At 39.2% G+C, this 17,163-nt stretch overlaps 1 protein-coding gene and 2 pseudogenes across 1 annotated transcript; all 3 read right to left on the reverse strand.

Moving 5' to 3' along the window:
• Positions 1-5,814: 5,814 nt before the first annotated feature.
• On the reverse strand, positions 5,815-7,260 carry LOC149034566 (histamine H2 receptor-like). Its single transcript, XM_089194669.1, has one exon. It carries the CDS (start codon positions 7,061-7,063, stop codon positions 6,170-6,172), a length of 894 nt encoding a protein of 297 aa, XP_089050795.1. The 5' UTR covers positions 7,064-7,260; the 3' UTR covers positions 5,815-6,169.
• A 37-nt stretch (positions 7,261-7,297) lies between these two features.
• On the reverse strand, positions 7,298-11,631 carry LOC149034567 (uncharacterized; annotated as a pseudogene).
• An 848-nt stretch (positions 11,632-12,479) lies between these two features.
• Positions 12,480-13,686, reverse strand: LOC149034568 (histamine H2 receptor-like; annotated as a pseudogene).
• Positions 13,687-17,163: the final 3,477 nt, after the last annotated feature.

The following is a 17,163-nucleotide window of genomic DNA, read 5'->3' on the forward strand; positions in this document are numbered from 1 at the left end:
CGCAAGGATTAGGTAAGAGGTAACACTCGAAACGACGGCTTTTGACCTCCTAACGGTGGCCAATTTACCTTATCAACTCCGTTGATTACTAAATCACCCTGTTATACTCTCCCACCGACGCATCATCACAGTTTATTTAGGAACTTACCCCATTTATTAATTTGAATTCCTATTTCCTTTCAGATCATGGTCCACTTCACATGAAAAGAAGCAGAAGTATGGGGATTGGCCAAGAATCGACATCCTGTGAAAAGCTCCGAATATCGCACCAGGAACGCTAGATAACGGTTCAGTTTGCTTACCAATTGCGTTACTTTTAATCCACGCAAATGTAGTTGTCAAAAGACGTAACGCCACCTTCCATACATTCCAACTGAATTATGATTGTGTTTCTGTTTCTGTGCATGTGTGTTAGCGTAATATATTTGTGAGGTCAGAGGTCACCAGTAGAGATGATAACCATTCAGAGGAAGATATTCCGGAAGAGATCATTGTGGAGGACAACTGCTCAGAGCATTCTGATAGAGAAGGCGATATCTCTTTTGAGGGTGATTTTAAGGATGATCTTCATGACGTAGTCATTAGAGCGGAAGTCACTGCAAAGACAGAAACACCAGACGTTGCCTCTGAAAGAGATGAAATTCCAGAAGAGATGGGTACAGAGAGAGATGTCTCAGAGAACGCTGTTGACAATTCAAATGATTATATGGCTGACAAGGTTATGGAAGTAAGGATCTCCCCAGCTGATGATAATTTAGAAATTAATATAGTCACAACAGAGATGACGAAAATTTTGAAGACAATCATGTCGAGGCTGTGGAAATTATTGAAGAAGCTATCTATGAAAATGAAGGTTGTTTGAACGAAATCGCCATTGAATGCCTGCAGATTTCAACGATTAACATTCCAGGTGTTTCCTGTTCGAATGATGAAATCTCTGAATAGGTTGCCGTAGGGAATGTAGCTTTAAAAAATGACACTTTAGAGGGTTATTTTTCGCAGGATAAGAGGTCGGAGGACGTCATTCCAGAGAAAGGAATTGCAAGGATGAAAAGTCCAGTGAAAATAATTCAAGGATATTGCACTGAAGAAGGTAAAATTCCAGAAGAAGCATTTCCTGGTCCGATCTAGAAAGATGGGAATGATCCTAAGGTGTTAAGTGCCGGAGAAAACCATTTAACTCCGCCGGTTTAGTTGGGTTAACGACCTTGAAGTACTCGATAATACTTGATTCTTGTTTAATCCGCTTCCAAACTGTGATCTGTACACACCTGATGGTAAAGTACCCAGGGGAGGGGTATAGACAGTCCCACTGAGGCTTACTGAGACACCACTGTCATTACACCGTGGCATCGGCTGACTCAAAGTTTGACGATTTGTCAGATACAGGCATTGATTCTATTATTGATTTTACAATTCCTAATAACACCAAGAAGGCAACTGCAGGGGGAATATTTGTTTTGAAAGGAAACGTTACGAATTTTAAATTTTTCATTCAAGGTATATTACTTGAGGTGTTTTTGAGTGTTGTCAACAGTTTAGACATTTTGTCTGGTTTACCGAGTATATAGAGGTTTCAATGCAGCGTTTCCTTGTGTAGTGTATTCGATTTAAATAATAATAACGTTAACGCACTCATTGCTCGTGAGTTATCAGGATTTCCCTGTGCTCGTTCTCAAACAATGAACTGGAAATTTTCTATACCGCACTCGGTAATGCCTTGTGGGGTATTTAAATTGCTAGTTCATTCGAATATAGAAGCGATCCTCGAAGTAATGAATGCTATTGAACTACCAGTGAAAATAAGGCCTGATAAAAAATTCAGGTCAGGTAACGGTATCGCAGAGGTCATGGGTTCAAATCCCGTACGGGCCTGAATTTTTTCCAGCCCTTATTTTCACTACTAGTTCAGTAGTGTTCATAACTGCGAAGATCGCTTCTATATTAGTTTCTTCAACCGCGGTGCACATATATGATTTTCATATATTTACAGTCATTTATTCTCGTTCATTATTAGTGAACTTGTGCAGGTAAATTCGGATAATTCACTCGCTTTAAGTGCATTAACCTGTAATTACAACTGACGCTACCTCTGAAAAAGTTCAAACCCAATCGAGTGAACCTTTTAGCTTTGATACTAATTCAAAACTAAGGTTGCGCTATTTTTCCTTTCATTTAATAACGGTTATGTTCTTATTTTAGGTAAGTATCAAGATATGGTGGCCTGTTGTGATCTGGTATCTATTCTTAAGCTCAAACCAAGACAGGCTGTTCGCAGTCACTTAAGGCGTATTCATTTGCTACTTCCAAGACAACAAATTGGTGCAACTTGATAGAGATAATTATTATCGCCAGAACATAATCTGTTTCGCGCAAGTACTACGCGAGCGTATTTCGTGGGACTTTGATAAGCAATTTGGCCAAAAATGTGTGTTGAATGGTACTAAATTTTGCGAAAATTGTCAAAATTCTGATCTGCGTTGGCGCAACTGATTTTAATTTTCCGTTAAAATAGTTCCTAGAGAATCTGAACCGAAGCATATTGTAGCAAAAATACAATTAAACAGTTTGACACGCTTTACGCTCAGGCCATAAAACCGGGTGGAAAAACTCGATCCGCAACTTACAGTACATACCTCGCACTTGGTTTATATGAGGTATGCATAAGTATTTGAAGTTTGGGTGTGTTATGGTTCAGTGATTCTTTTTTATTTACAGAACATTGTGCAGTGAGCTAAAAGACAGCTGCCGTGAGTAATTGCTACACCTATATTCACCAAAACGTTATCTTGCTTTCCACTTTGATTTCTCTCTAAAAAAACAAATTATAGATCGCTTTCTACCAGGGAAATCGAAAATAAAAATCGAATTTCAAAGCCAAAGTTTAAGAAAGTAGACAAATTTTCTTGGTGTACTGTTGATAATATAACCAAACAAAATCTGGTGAAATTGTCTAGAAAAAAATTTTGGGTTATATTGTGCTGGTCTCCGAAATTTTGTAAATAATTATTGCCGACAGGTCTTTGATCAAACTGGAAACACTAAGGGGGCTTAACGTTTCCTTCTTGGTCTTGTAGAACCTGAAACGTTTGTTCATCTTTCAGGGTTTTGAAATCTTGATTGCATTTGTCTGCTTCATCTGTCCAAAAGACGCAAAAAAAGCCAAACCGCCGGCCCCCCCTGTCCCTGACAAAGTTAAATATGAAAAACTAGACATGGTTTGATACCTTTGGTTTAAAGATTTAATTAATGTAACCGAGAAGTTACAGATCATAGACCCAACGTTTCAACACTATTGTTTATGTCTTTATGAGGGGGTTATCTAATCGCTGCAACAAGAAGTCCTCCTATATGCTCACTAATTAGCTGCCCTTTTTTCTGACGAGGCGAATAGGTGTCAGGTATATTTAGTAGGCCGTCATCATTACGATTTAAAGGAGCGTGGGCGGAGTTGATATTCCAGGCTTCCAAACGAAGGCGCTGGTAATAACTTCGATTAGTGGCGATAATTTAAGACTTATCCCCTCCGACAAAGCTGAATTTCCTTTTTTGCAAAAGAAGACCGCTAAACTGCCGCTTGGTTAGCTCATGTGGATGAACGCCGGACTACTGTGCGGGAGGTCGGGGTTCAAGACCCAGACCGGACCCACACTCAGAGTCTTAAAATAACTAAGTAGAATGCGCTGCCTTCGCTATGACATCTGCAAGCGATTAGACATTCCAGTCTTCTCGGATGAGGACGAAAAGCCGTAGGCCCCGTCTCTTGTATCTTCTCGGTACTGGTTTGTAGGGGACATTAAAGAACTCAGAAGACTCGCAAAAAGTAGGGGACGTAGTTCCCGCTGTTGTGGTCTGCCATAGATTCTGAAATTGGTGGCGTCTGCAAAATCTCCTTCGAAAAAAAATTGTAAACTGTTCAATGCAAAGTGTTGTAAGGCGCCATTAGCAAACATAAATATGGCGCTCTAGAAATATCATTCATTCATTTTTTATGCTCTTTCAATCGTGTATTAAAACTGACGTTTAGTCTGTCCGATATACTCGTGATCACAGTCATTGCCCGGAATAAATAGTGTCGGTTCGTTGTTCTTTCGTGACACGTTCCTTAGGTTTGGCGAAAATATGCCCTAAAGTCTGAAAAGAAAAAAAACACCCTGAATGTAAGGAATAACAGCAAAACCAGTCGCTGGTTTGTGTTACTAACTGTAACTGGTTTCTGGCAGTTACGGAGAAATGTATTGGTATAACCATTTACCTTTAGGACTTCCGAAACATATTTTCTCTCCTCAGCCTTGAATCAATCCAAGATGTTAGACAGTCAGCCCTCCTGAGTTAAGACTTTTAAAGACTTTTTATGGCGAATAGAATGGTGAGAGTCGGAAGCGAGGTATTTGTTGGCGTGGGTAGGTTTACGATAAACACTTGTCTTTAAATTCCCCTGTTCCGCTCTGCATACATTTAAATCAAAGAAGAGCGAGTGTCTATCCTCTTCACGCTCAAGGGTGAATTGGATGGACGGCTCCACTGAATTCAAATGCCATAGGAGGCGTTCTGCTTCATTTCCGGATACCGCTGAATTAACATCATCAACATATCGGTGAAGTGGCTAAAGCCCTTTGTTCCACGTCTTCCAGAAGCATATTGGCAAAGAGAGCTGAGACAGGCGAACCCATAGTTGTAGGGTACTTGTAGCCGTACCCTCCCCCCTAAGGAGAAACTGAAGCGAGGGAACGTCTACAAACCTGACACTAATCGTGTTCCGTGACGTCACTCTAATTTATGCAAAATAATGTCGACCTAGCTAAACACTTTGCTCGAGCGATTCAACGCCAACGACGATTCCATTTCATCGAAAGTGATTCGGACACAGACTGAACAATTCCTTGAACTATTTAGCTAACTTCGAACTGTTCTGTGCCTTAAAGATGTGAAAATATAAAATGATTGTATATTATTGTTTTGATCGTACGCAGTTGTTTCAAACTGAACGCACGGTTTCAATAAATTATTTTTGCACTTGATACGCGCGCTTTGCTTCAGTCTGCATAATTAGGATAACCTATCTCGTATCTTTTCATGTATGTTATTAATACGTAATCATATGATTTTTCTCGTGCAATTTGGAATAAATAAGAACGAGTCAATGTCTTTCAAAAAACTAACAAAATTGAACGAGCACGTAGGGTGAGTGCAATTTATGGTCTTTGAAAAATTAACAAGTGCTTATCTATTCCAAACTGCACGAGAAAAATCATGTGATTACGTATTAACAATATATACATATACAGTGTTTTCGGTGTTAGAGCTGTTTTCAGCTGCTGTATTTTTGTTGCGATGGCGAAACAAAACCTAATTAAAACGCCGGCCTTTGTTTCGCTCGCAAATTTTCAGCGTAGCCAAATGTTGCGACATACAAGGCTCGCATTTCATTAGCTATGTGTGAGTTCTTTGTTATTGACCAATCAGAATGTCTGGCTTGTTACTTTCTTTGCACTGAATTAACCCTTTTCTGCATTAAATTACCGGAAAATTAAACTGCTTTTATCTCAACCAATCAGACCTGAGTAATTTTTTCATGTGTATTGTTAAAACAGTTCATGCATTCAGTCGGCCATAAATATTTAAACCTTACACATATTCAAATTTCTTTTAGAATTTTAATTTTCATCTGCCAGCATCAAGTATCAATTTTTCCTCCTAAATTTCCGACATCCAAATACAATGTATTTTCAAAGGGAAATAGGAAAAAATTAGCTAAGAGGTATTAACACTAAAAGAAACTGCTAAATAATCGATTTGATAAAGACAACGCAATACCATCTCAGGACATTTAATCCTACAGTTTATTTGTTCAAACAAAATTATTTAGTATTGAACATTAAAATAGGTTTTGGGAATTCTCTACGACACCTCTTCTATTCCTTTTGGCAAGAAATCTTGAAAGCGTTTTGGGTATAAACAAAAGATAAAAACTTGCCCGTCTATTATTGTCGCGATTTAAAGCCCAGATGCAGTAACCTGACTAATTTTACAACATTTTCCGATGTCTCCGATGATTCGATTGTTTTTGTTTGAATGTGGATGTTTCGCTCTATTGAGCCAGCTTAAATGCAGCTTGTCGCTGCACCAAGAAGCCAAAATTGTCTGACAAAAGGTACCGTTTTTGAATTTAATCGGTGGTGGTGCATAACATATCTCTTGCCGTCTTCACAGCTGCAACCCGAAGTTGGCGAATACGCCAGCAAAACAGAATTGGATTCAGGGACGAGTTCATAAACGCAACGGTAGACGAGATGGTCCATTCCGTTTTCCATGTGGAATAAGAAATTCCAAAAAGAAACAGAAAAATAAACACGGGGAAGTAACATGCAATCATGAAGATATAAAAAACGAACGTGTTCAAAGCGCTTTGTTTTAATCGCATTTTTTCTGTGCGATTCTGAATGATGTGACTTTTTGTAGCTTGTTCTTGAGAGCGGATCTCCAATCGATGGCGTTTGACGATTTGGTAAATTTTAATGTAACAAAGAGTGGATATTGCAAGACAAACACTGATGAGTATCGCGGAAAGTAGGTAAGATACAACCTTATCCCATAAGTGAAGTCCTACATAGATCAAGATAATCAACCATGCCGCAACTATAGAACAGATCACTCGGGAGTTAGTCACAAGAGTTGCATATCGCATGTGAAATTGCAGGGCGATAAAACGATCCATGCTAATGGATGTTATGGTTATGAGAGAAATACCACCTAAGGCGAATCCAATCTTTGAAGAAACAGCCTTCAGAACGTGGTTCTTCATAATGAGCTCATCTGCAATAAACAACGGTTGAGCGATAAGACCTACCATGAAGTCTGTAGTAGCAAGACTACCGAGCATGATCATTGACGGAGAACGAATCGACGGAGTCCTCATAATGGCGGCAAGAACCAACGTGTTGCCCAGTATTGATACAAGCATTAATAGTGCGTTCAAGGCACAGTTCACAACGACGAAAGGTTTGGCGTGAAAGTTGTGATTTCCTGATTCGCAGTTTGAGAAGTTAGTGTTATTTTCCATCCTAGGCCTCAAGTCATCTGTCTCTGCACAAACGTTATTTCAAAGTTGACTCAGCAAATCGGCGCAGTTGGAAGGTGATTTAGTGCTAACAACCGAGTTGAAAACGTAAATTGACCACCGTAAAGAGAAAAAAGCTGATGTTTCGAGCGTTAGCCCTTCGTCAGAGCGATTAAAAGAATTGTGGGATGTGTATAAGTTTATATGCAGAAAGTGGAGCTATGCTATTGGTGGGAGTATGGTGACGAGAAAACAAGAATAAATTATTTAAGTAAAAAGCACTCGTTGATGCCGTGGCGATTAAGGGTGCCGATTTGGAAGATAAATTTTTGTTCTAGTGTTTTGTGGCTTTCCGAACTGCCTTGATGTAAGGAAAGGCCGCAAACTGCCATATGTTGTTTAGAATGATTAGGGAGATTAAAGTGTCTGGCGACTGGTTTGCGTCCTTGTCATTTCTTTCCACGTCGCGGTGTTCTCGGAATCAGTCACCTAGTCGTCTTTCTGTTTCACCAATCTATAACTTCTTGCAACAAGTGCAAGTTACGCAGTAAACGACAATGGCGGAGGTACACGTAAAGTGATCAGTGATCTTAATGGATCTCTTGGGTCCCGATATTTTCTCTTCGTTATGAATGAAAGGACAAGTATTGCATTGTGAGCGACCGCGTTTGAAAGTTGAAAATCGGTCATTGGTTTGAAATGAACTTCTGACCAAAAAGTTGCCTATGTTTTTGTTACGTTTGAATTAAATTAGTGGGGGTAGCAAAAAGATAGTGCCAGTCTCTGAATCGTTTTGCAGTAATTTAAAGTTTTAAAGAATGATAGATTTAACCGCGTGGTTGTGACGCTGAAATGTGAGTGAATGGAATGTGGTCAGTGTTTTCCTTTTATCAGCCGTTTGCAGTGCTGACTGTCGATCAATTTTTTGGGCGCGGTGGTGGCCCGCTTGAACGACAGAAACAGGATAACCACGTTTATCGAAAAACTGGCACATTGCCTCTGATTTTTCGGAAAAATCGGAGTCGTCACTACATAGACGACGAAGTCTGAGAAACTATGAAAAAGGGTATGGAGTTCTTAACGTGTGATGGATGCGGAGATGAATACAACAAGTAACTATGTGAATCTGTAGGATTGTAAAAACCACTAGTGCATAAACCGTTGCCTTCAATTGAAATTTTGATGTCTAGAAAAGCCAAAGAGGTGTCGGAAATTTCCTAGGTATATTTAAGAGCCGGGTGAAAGGAAGTGACGGTGGTTATAAATTGAGTGAGCTCTCTGGTAGAGGAGGTAGCGCCGATGCAGTCGTCAATGTAAGGTGTCAGAAAGTTGCTGCAAATGTTCAGTCTTACAAAAGTTGCCTCTTTTAATCTTAATCTATGGAGTACACAACATCCCTTCAGTCATCTTCAGCATTGTAACTGGAAGGTCGCGAATACGCCAGCAAAACAGAATTTGATTCAGGGACGAGTTCATAAACATAACGATGGACGAGATGGTCTCGGTCCAGCCTATGTAAGAAATTCCAAAAACAAACAGTAAAATATACGCGGGAAAGTAACAAGCGATCATGAAGATTTAAAAAAAACAAACATGCTCAAAGCGTTTTGTTTTAATCGCATTTTTGCAGTGCAATTTTGAATGCGACTTTATGTAGCTTGTTCTTGAGAGCCGATCTGCAATCGATGGCGTTGGACGATGTGATAAATTTTGATCTAACAAAGCGTGGATATTACATGACAAACACCGGTGAATGTTGCGGAAAGTAGATGAAATACAACCTTATCCCATGTGATAAATTAACTGAACTCTATTTAATATTCAAGTAACACTACTGGAATAACAACGAACAAGTTGTGGAAAAAAAATAACAATAAAAGTGGAAATAGCTGCGAAAACATTGACTTTGCAGGGTGTCATTATGACTGGCTAAACGACATCTGATCGTGTTTCGATATCAGTAATAAATTAACTATTCCTGATTAACTTTAACAAGTCCCGAATAAAAGCTCAATTCTTATTAATTTTGATAAGTTCGAGTAAGTTGAACAGATTTCGCAATTTTTTAATTAAACGATGAGAATCGCTCAATCTGCGTGCATGAAATTCATTTTGTCGCGCAAATCAATCGTCTCAAATTATCTTTTCATACTTTCTGTTATAAGAGTAGGAAAAATTAAAAACCTTGCCCAAAATTATCGATTTAATTGGTCTGAATTAGTCACGTACATAGCTTTGCGAGTCCTAGTTTGAAAACATCGGTCTATCTTGCCGTCTGAGATGGATAATTCTTGCCCAATAACCTTGGCGCAAACCCTTATATCCTAGTAATGGCCCAAGTTTCGAGACCCCCCGTCTCTCCCGGAAAGTCAAAAAGTCTTTTAGCCTGAAATTGGATTCATCGCCGTTGAAACAAAGCGAACAAGCGGGTTGGGCTGTATTTTGGACGTTTTCTATACCATTCCGATGAGACTGGGTAAACAAGTTTGCCTCATCTGTCTTTGACTGCTTACGCGAGGGTGATTTTTTTTTTCTTTCCTTTTCTTTTTCTCTTCTTTTTTTTTTTTCCTTTCAAGGAGGACTGCAAGCCAGATTTCCCACTGAGACATTCGTTTCTTTCCATAAAGTAACTAATAAATATATAAATGAAAAAAACTCAGAACAAATCCTCCATGTAAACATCAAAGTTTTCCAGCGCCAGTGAAGCACGATTTCGAGGGACTTCCTCAGTTTTCACATTTTAACAGTTGATGTGTTTATTCAAGCTTATTAAAATTTTCCTACTTTCTTTTTTTAACCTGTGCAGTGCGTTTTTCTAAGAGGCGATAAATATCAAAAGCTTTTGGACGCTTTTTCTACACAACATCTTTCTCAGTGTGTTCAAAACTGCAGTGCGTAGCTCTCGAATACGGCAACAATGCAAAAATGGGTTTACAGATGAATTCATGAATACTACATTGGCTGAAAAGCTCCATAGCACTTTCCATTTCTGCCCAAATACTCCAGTCAATGTAATAAATACAAAAAATGGGAAATAGCACAGAATAAGAGCGATATCGAACAAGAATGTGTTCACAGCACTTCTCTTCAAACGCACGATGTTTATTTCAACTTCTGAAGCCTTCTACAATATTTTGCTGGATGTGAATTTGTCTTTGGTGTTTACGAACGATGTAGTATATACCTACATACGAAAAGGTGGATACCATGAAACAAATTACGACGATAAATCCAACAAATGTGCGATGTAAACGCTTATTCCAAAAAGAAAGTGCCATGCTTGGGGAACTGAACAGCCAAATGATTGCAGCGGTACATATGATGCGGGATTTGGTAACCACAGTAAAATATCGTAAATGATAATAAAGAGCGAGAAAACGGTCCAGACTTATAGCTGTTATCGTCAAAAATGAAAAACCACAAACAGAATGGCTTACGCTTGCCTCGAGGGCAAGTAAATTGGATTTTCTCGAGAGTTGCTGCCCGATGTAAAGTGGCTGTACAACCAGTCCAACGAGAAAGTCAGTAAGCGCGAGGCTGCACACCATGATCATTGAAGAAGACGAACAAATGGAGGGGGTTTTTGTAATAGAAAGTATTACCAGAGCGATACGAACACCAAAGGAACATTCAGAACACAGTTTATGATTACCAGTAATGTTTGAGAATTACCAGGTTCTTCACTGAAGGAATCATGATCTGCCGATCCGTTGTTATCTCTGCTGATGTTGCTCATCTTTCATCCACTATTTTAAAGCCACCCGCTTAAAGCCCTTTGTTCCACGTCTTCCAGATTGACAAAGACAGCAGAGACAGACAAACCCATAGCTGTAATCTACATGTAGCCGTACCCTCCCCCCCTTAGGAGAAACGGAACGCTCGCGTTTCACCTTTCGGGGGGGGGGAGGGGTACGGCTATACCTGGGCTACCATAGCTGTTCCAAAAACAGATAGTAGGCTCCGTTGTAAGCAAATTGCGTGGTTTTTAGGCAAAAAGACAGCAGATGAATTATATCCTCCACAGACAAAGAAGTGAACGGAACTACGTTTGAAGGCTTCCTCAAAACATTCGTTTAACTGCTGAGCTTATTCAACGTCAAGCGTTACCAATCTGTCATGGGCAATGTAGTTCCTCTTTGGGAGTCCTTCTTACGTGGCTTTTCACATGATTACATCATTAATTCAAAGTGAAGAGACTAAATTGAGTGATTTAACAGCAAATTTAAGGCTTTTTGATGAACAAGACATTAAATACTGTTCGCAGCCAAACTCGTCAGTGCAATATGAGTTATTTTTGGGCTGTTCTACAGCCTGCATTTGTTTGTTTATCTGTCGTCAAATTACGAACCAGAAGGCTCTTAAGTTTTCAAATTTGAATAGAGTGCTTTGTATCTACTAAAATTAGAAAAATGACTGATTTATCGATAGAATGAGCTTTCAAAGGCACGCTGAGATAAGAAAATGTTAGAATGAGTTGAGGGGGTGTGTCCTCGCATTTTCCAAAATTACTTGACTACGTTGCTCTCTATAATAAAAGAGATGTCGCTCTTTCCAATAATGGGCCATCGCATTTTATATTAAGATGGGCTGTCGCACTTTGTAACAACAGCTGTCGCACTGAGTAAGAAACTTGATACTGATATGGACAGACGCCAATGAAAGCTGTCGTTGCTAACGATAACGATAATAGTATAGCACGAACAATAATAAAACTGATAATAATAATACCGACAAAAGGGCGACGAAACAAGAGGAAAGGAAGTCATTAAAGTTTGAAAATCGTGCTTTAGAGGTCATTGACGTTCTCGTGGGAGACAGATGCTACACCGCACGTGCGGGATTTAAATTTTAAAACACCGACATCACATGAATGAGGAGACACATTTCTCTAATATTTTTATATCCCGGTCATAGTTATAGACAGGTGCCTGCAGGTTCGGGGGGAAACCCACTAGTCCTGTCGATATGCAATTATTACACGTATACCATGTCATAACCTATCAAAAGCAATGATCGGCAACTCCTCTGTACTACTTAAACGGTTAATGGACTCAGTCGGCCATGAGTTTTTAATACTTATATATATTCATATTTCTTTTAGAATTTGAATTTTCATCTCTAAACATCAAGTCTCAAGTCTTCCACCTAAATTTCTGAAATGCAAATGCAATGTTTTTTCAAGGGAAATAGGAAAAAAAATAGCTATAAGGTATTAACACTAAAAGAAACTGCTAAATAATCGATTTGATAAAGACAACGTAATACTAACTTAGGAAATTTAATTCTACAGTTTATTTGTTAATAAAAAATTACTTAGTAATGGACATTACAATAGGCTTTGGGAACTCTCAAATCTTGAAAGCGTTTTGGGTATAAACGAAAGGCAAAAACTTGCCCAGATGCCGTAACCTGACTAATTTCACAAAATTTTCCGATGTCCCCGATTGATTCAATTTTTTATATAGATTTGGATTCTTGGCACTATTGAGCCAGCTTAAACGCAGCTTGTCACTACACTTAGAAGCCAAAATTGTCTGACAAAAGTTAATGTTTTTGAAATTAATCAGTGGTGGCGCATAACATATATCTTGCCGTCTTCACAGCTGCAACCCGAAGATGGCGAATACGCCAGCAAAACAGAATTGGATTTAGGGACGAGTTCATGAAAACAACGGTAGTCGAGATGGTTCATTCAGTTTTCCATGTGGAATAGGAAATTCCAAAAAAAAAGAGCAAAACATACGAGGGAAAGTAACATGCAATCATGGAGATATAAAAAACGAACGTGTTCAAAGCGCTTTGTTTTAATCGCATTTTTTCTATGCGATTCTGAATGATGTGGCGTTTTGTGGCTTGTTCTGGAGAGTGGATCTGCAATCTATGGCGTCGGACGATTTGATAAATTTTAATGTAACAAAGCGTGGATATGGCAAGGTAAACACCGGTAAATATCGCGGAAAGTAGGTGAAATAGAACGTTATCCCATAAGCGAAGTCCTGAATAGATCAAGATAATCAACCATACCGCTACTATAGAATACATCACTCTGGAATTGGTCACAAGAGTTGCATATCGCAAGTGATATTGCAGTGCAATAAAACGATCCATGCAAATAACTGTTATGGTTGTGAGAGAAATACTACATAAGGCGAATCCTATCATTGCGGAAAGAGTGTAAAGAACATGGTTCTTCATAATGAGCTCATCTGCAATAAACAACGGCTGAGCGATAAGACCTACCAGAAGGTCGGTAGCAGCAAGACTACCGAGCATAATCATTGACGGAGAACGAATCGACGGAGTCCTCATAATGGCGGCAAGAATCAACGTGTTGCCCAGAATTGATACAAGCATTAATGGCGCATTCAAGGCACAGTTCACAACAACGAAAGGTTTGGCGCGAAAGTTGTGGCTTTCTGATCCGTGGTTTGAGATGTTAGTGTTATTTTCCATTCTCAAGTCATCTGTCTAAGCACAAATGTTGTTTCAAAATTGACACAGCAAACCTTCTAAGTTGGAAGCGCTCGCGTGCATTCACAATAAGGACGTACACGAATAAATTAAGACATACAGCGTCAATGGAATCGATTACACTTTAATTCCTTTGGGTCAACTTAAATTTGGTTAACGATTGGTTGACTTCGAGGTAAACAGATATCCCTTGTAATCTAATTTCAACTAAATCAATTTTTGGTGTATTGCAAAAAGGGCTATTTTTGGACATCTAGTTAATACTTTGGTATGGAATGATCTAAGCGGTGTTCCTCTTCAGTGTCAGTGGTTAACGATTGGTTAACTTCGAGGTAAACAGATATCCCTTGTAATCTGATTTCAACTAAATCAATTTTTGGTGTATTGTAAAAAGGACAACTTTTGGACCTCTGGTTAATCCTTTAGTATGAAATGATCTAAAGAGGTGGTTCTCTTCAGTGTCAATGACTGGTTGTCTAATACATTTTTAAATGTATTAGACAACCAGTCATTGACACTGAAGAGAAGAGAAGAGGCTGTCTCTCTTATTTCCACCGGTCAATTTCGCGTCAAAAATAATTTTGCCTGAAACTCTATCATAAAGAAGACTTTACCTAGGAAAGAACTAAATTAGATTTGGTTTGATTCGAAATAATTTTCTAACTGCATTAGGCGCCATAATTATTTCCCAGTCCTCAGGGACCGTTGCAACGTCTCGAAAATTGAAAAATAGGCATATTTTGTAACATTGTAAAATATTTGATTCTCATAGGTAAGCCACATAATTCATATCAGATTGCTTAAAAATCTCTCTAGTTTGCCAAGAAAGTTAGAATTTTCCCTCTCAATATATTTGAAAAGGCGAATTTTAGCATATTCTGACCACTAGAAATCGCCATCGACCGCTGGCCGTAAATAACCTTGATGTAGACGTTAAGTTTTGGGATTTGGGACCTGGTTGACGACTCTATCCTACACAGCCGTCAATTTTAGACCTTTCTAGGCAAAAATATGCAAAAACTCCTGTACGTTTTCGATTTTTCAAAAGTTATGACCGTTTGAATCAGCACATGTACGAGCATTCGCGATTTTTTAGCCTACACCAAAATCGAACCACTGGAACAGATTTCGTCATAAATACAGTTTACCTTCGGCGCATCTTGGGTTTATGTGAGATTTCAGATATTCCTCGCTCCCCAAACTGGTGAACTTTATTATAACTCCAGCAAATAACTCCAAACTTAAGCGGTCGGCATCTATCGATACTCTTCTTTGACTCGTTGCGAACTAAACTCGAAAACTAAAGCCATGTTTCGCGCTTAATGTCCTGTTGAAACTTTGGATTGCAGCTGCATTCTCCTCAAGAATCAGACATAGAACTCCGCTTGTAAGTCTATGTGTCGAAGTTTGGGTGCTAAAATTTGGAATTTAAAGCTGAACGATTGAACTATCGCGCATAACAGAGGTCCGCATTAACCATTGCGGGTGAACCCGCTGGCCCTTTATTTTTTCTGGAAGACTTGCAAGTGTAGTATGGCATGCAAGTGCTTTTTTTTTTCTCTTTTTTTTTTTTTTTTTGCACAACGGCCGGAAAAAGCAGCTAAATACTAGAAATGCAGTTCATCTCGATATGTCAAGGGAAAATTAACACTATCTTTTCAGAACTCGTTCAAACAGGCTCCCGTAAGTATGATTTTTATGTAAATTCTAGCTTACCAACCAAGTATTGCCTGAAATGTGGAGCAGGGTTTAAATTAAGATAATATCTACGCATATATTGAGGTGCAGCAAATATCAGAATTCAGTATTTTGGAATTTGATTAACATTGGGCCAAAGCCCGCACGCTAGTGAGTATAAAACAAAACAACTGCTGTGATTTCGTCCCAAGATACGTACCGTGATACCACATGGAGGCCATGTAGCAGCTAGTGCAACGTAATAAGTTAAATCACATTTCGACTTGTAACATTGCTCTGAAGCAAACTTGAAATCTACAACCTAAGTTTCCAACACCACAAAATCGTAACGTTAGTCAATTATGTATATAGTCGGGAAACACAGAAACTGCACCGAAAAATGCGTAACACATTAGGTTTTACTGCCCTACCTTATCTCTAACATCTACATGTTTACAAAAGCATTTTTTTATGTCATACACGCAAGGCGAGATACTAGATAAATAAACTTGGAGAGTAATTTGACACCAATGTTTACGCCGATGCAAGATAACATTCCTTCTGTTTTTGGCATTTATACATTTACACAAAGCCCTTTTGTGTTATTGATATAAAAACGAGGAGGCATCGATTTTCGCCCTTTTATCCCTACATAGAGTCAGAGTTTAACAACCTCCGCAACACACCCCCTATCCGAAATTTAAGAGAGTACCCCGGGGTCACGTGATCATAGTGCGACAATTTTTATTTGTTATCTATAAGTATCGCTCTGCTTATTATCATTTTGCATTATTGTTGTATTTCGTGCTTTTCAGTAATCTGCGTATCTTATTACAAGCTGCACAAGATCAAACTCGCGGAGAACACGACGTTATTGCAAGGGCAACGTCCCGAAGAAAGTAACCAGCGAGAGGACGAACCTTATAGGTGATATAACGCTAACTAATCCTATAAATAAAGCAGACCATCATATGCATTGACACCTAAAGAACTTTTAAGGGAAAAATGTTCAATTGAAATGTTGCATGCAAGCAAAATTGTTTTTCTCGGCGTGGCCACACACTATAACATTTTGCGCCACATTGCTGATGCAGCAAGCAAGTTATGTTTACAGGTACGTGGCCAAAATGAGAAACATTTTCGAAAACAGTGACAAATAGTGTTTTGGCTTTGTATTGGATGACCTAAAAAAATAAAATGGTTGATTAATGTACCATACAATTGCACGCGGTGGTGTTGATAGTGAACAGAACGGAATTTTTTGTGCGTATTGCTGACGAACTCATTCTTCGTCAGCAACAAATTCTACTTTCGCAACAATGCGCACAAAGATTTCAGTGGGGGACACACTTCGCAGTCAATCACATGGTAGGAGGACTTAAATTTTTGTTTGATTTTCTCAACTCCCAGACTCGTCAAACGAATGGCAGCTTTAAATCTTGCAACAGTCACATCAACGCCTGCCGCGACGCCGCCTCGACCGAAAGCAAATGCCTTTACAGCTGATTGGACTCTGGGATGCAGATCTGAGACCAAAAGCCAGAGCTCTAGAGACGACGAGGCACCTGAAAGTACCAGCGAGTTAGCAATGTCAGCGTTTACAGATGCCATGGAGAAACCGAACCCGGTAGTAACCGGTGCTAGCCGCGTCAGTCCCTTGACTTTTAAGCTGAAAAGTACATGGGAATAGGCAAAAGAACACGAGAAAGAGGTTTGCATTGACAAGGCTACTGAAACTTGTACTCTCGTTTGTGACATCATAGCGCCGAAGGCTGGACAACAGCTATTTCAGGCCTGTTTTACACCAGATAAAGGGACCAGCCACTTAGGCCTTGTACCGTTGATGCAGGCCTAAAGCAACGCCATGACGAGTACCTTGAAAACGCAAATTCTAAGCCTATATACGTATCGATATCCAGTGAAGACACTTCAGAAAATCCACGAGCCATACTAAA

Source organism: Pocillopora damicornis, chromosome 14, assembly GCF_964200805.1.
Source record: "Pocillopora damicornis chromosome 14, jaPocDami1.2, whole genome shotgun sequence".
NCBI classification, from domain to species: Eukaryota; Metazoa; Cnidaria; class Anthozoa; order Scleractinia; family Pocilloporidae; genus Pocillopora; species Pocillopora damicornis.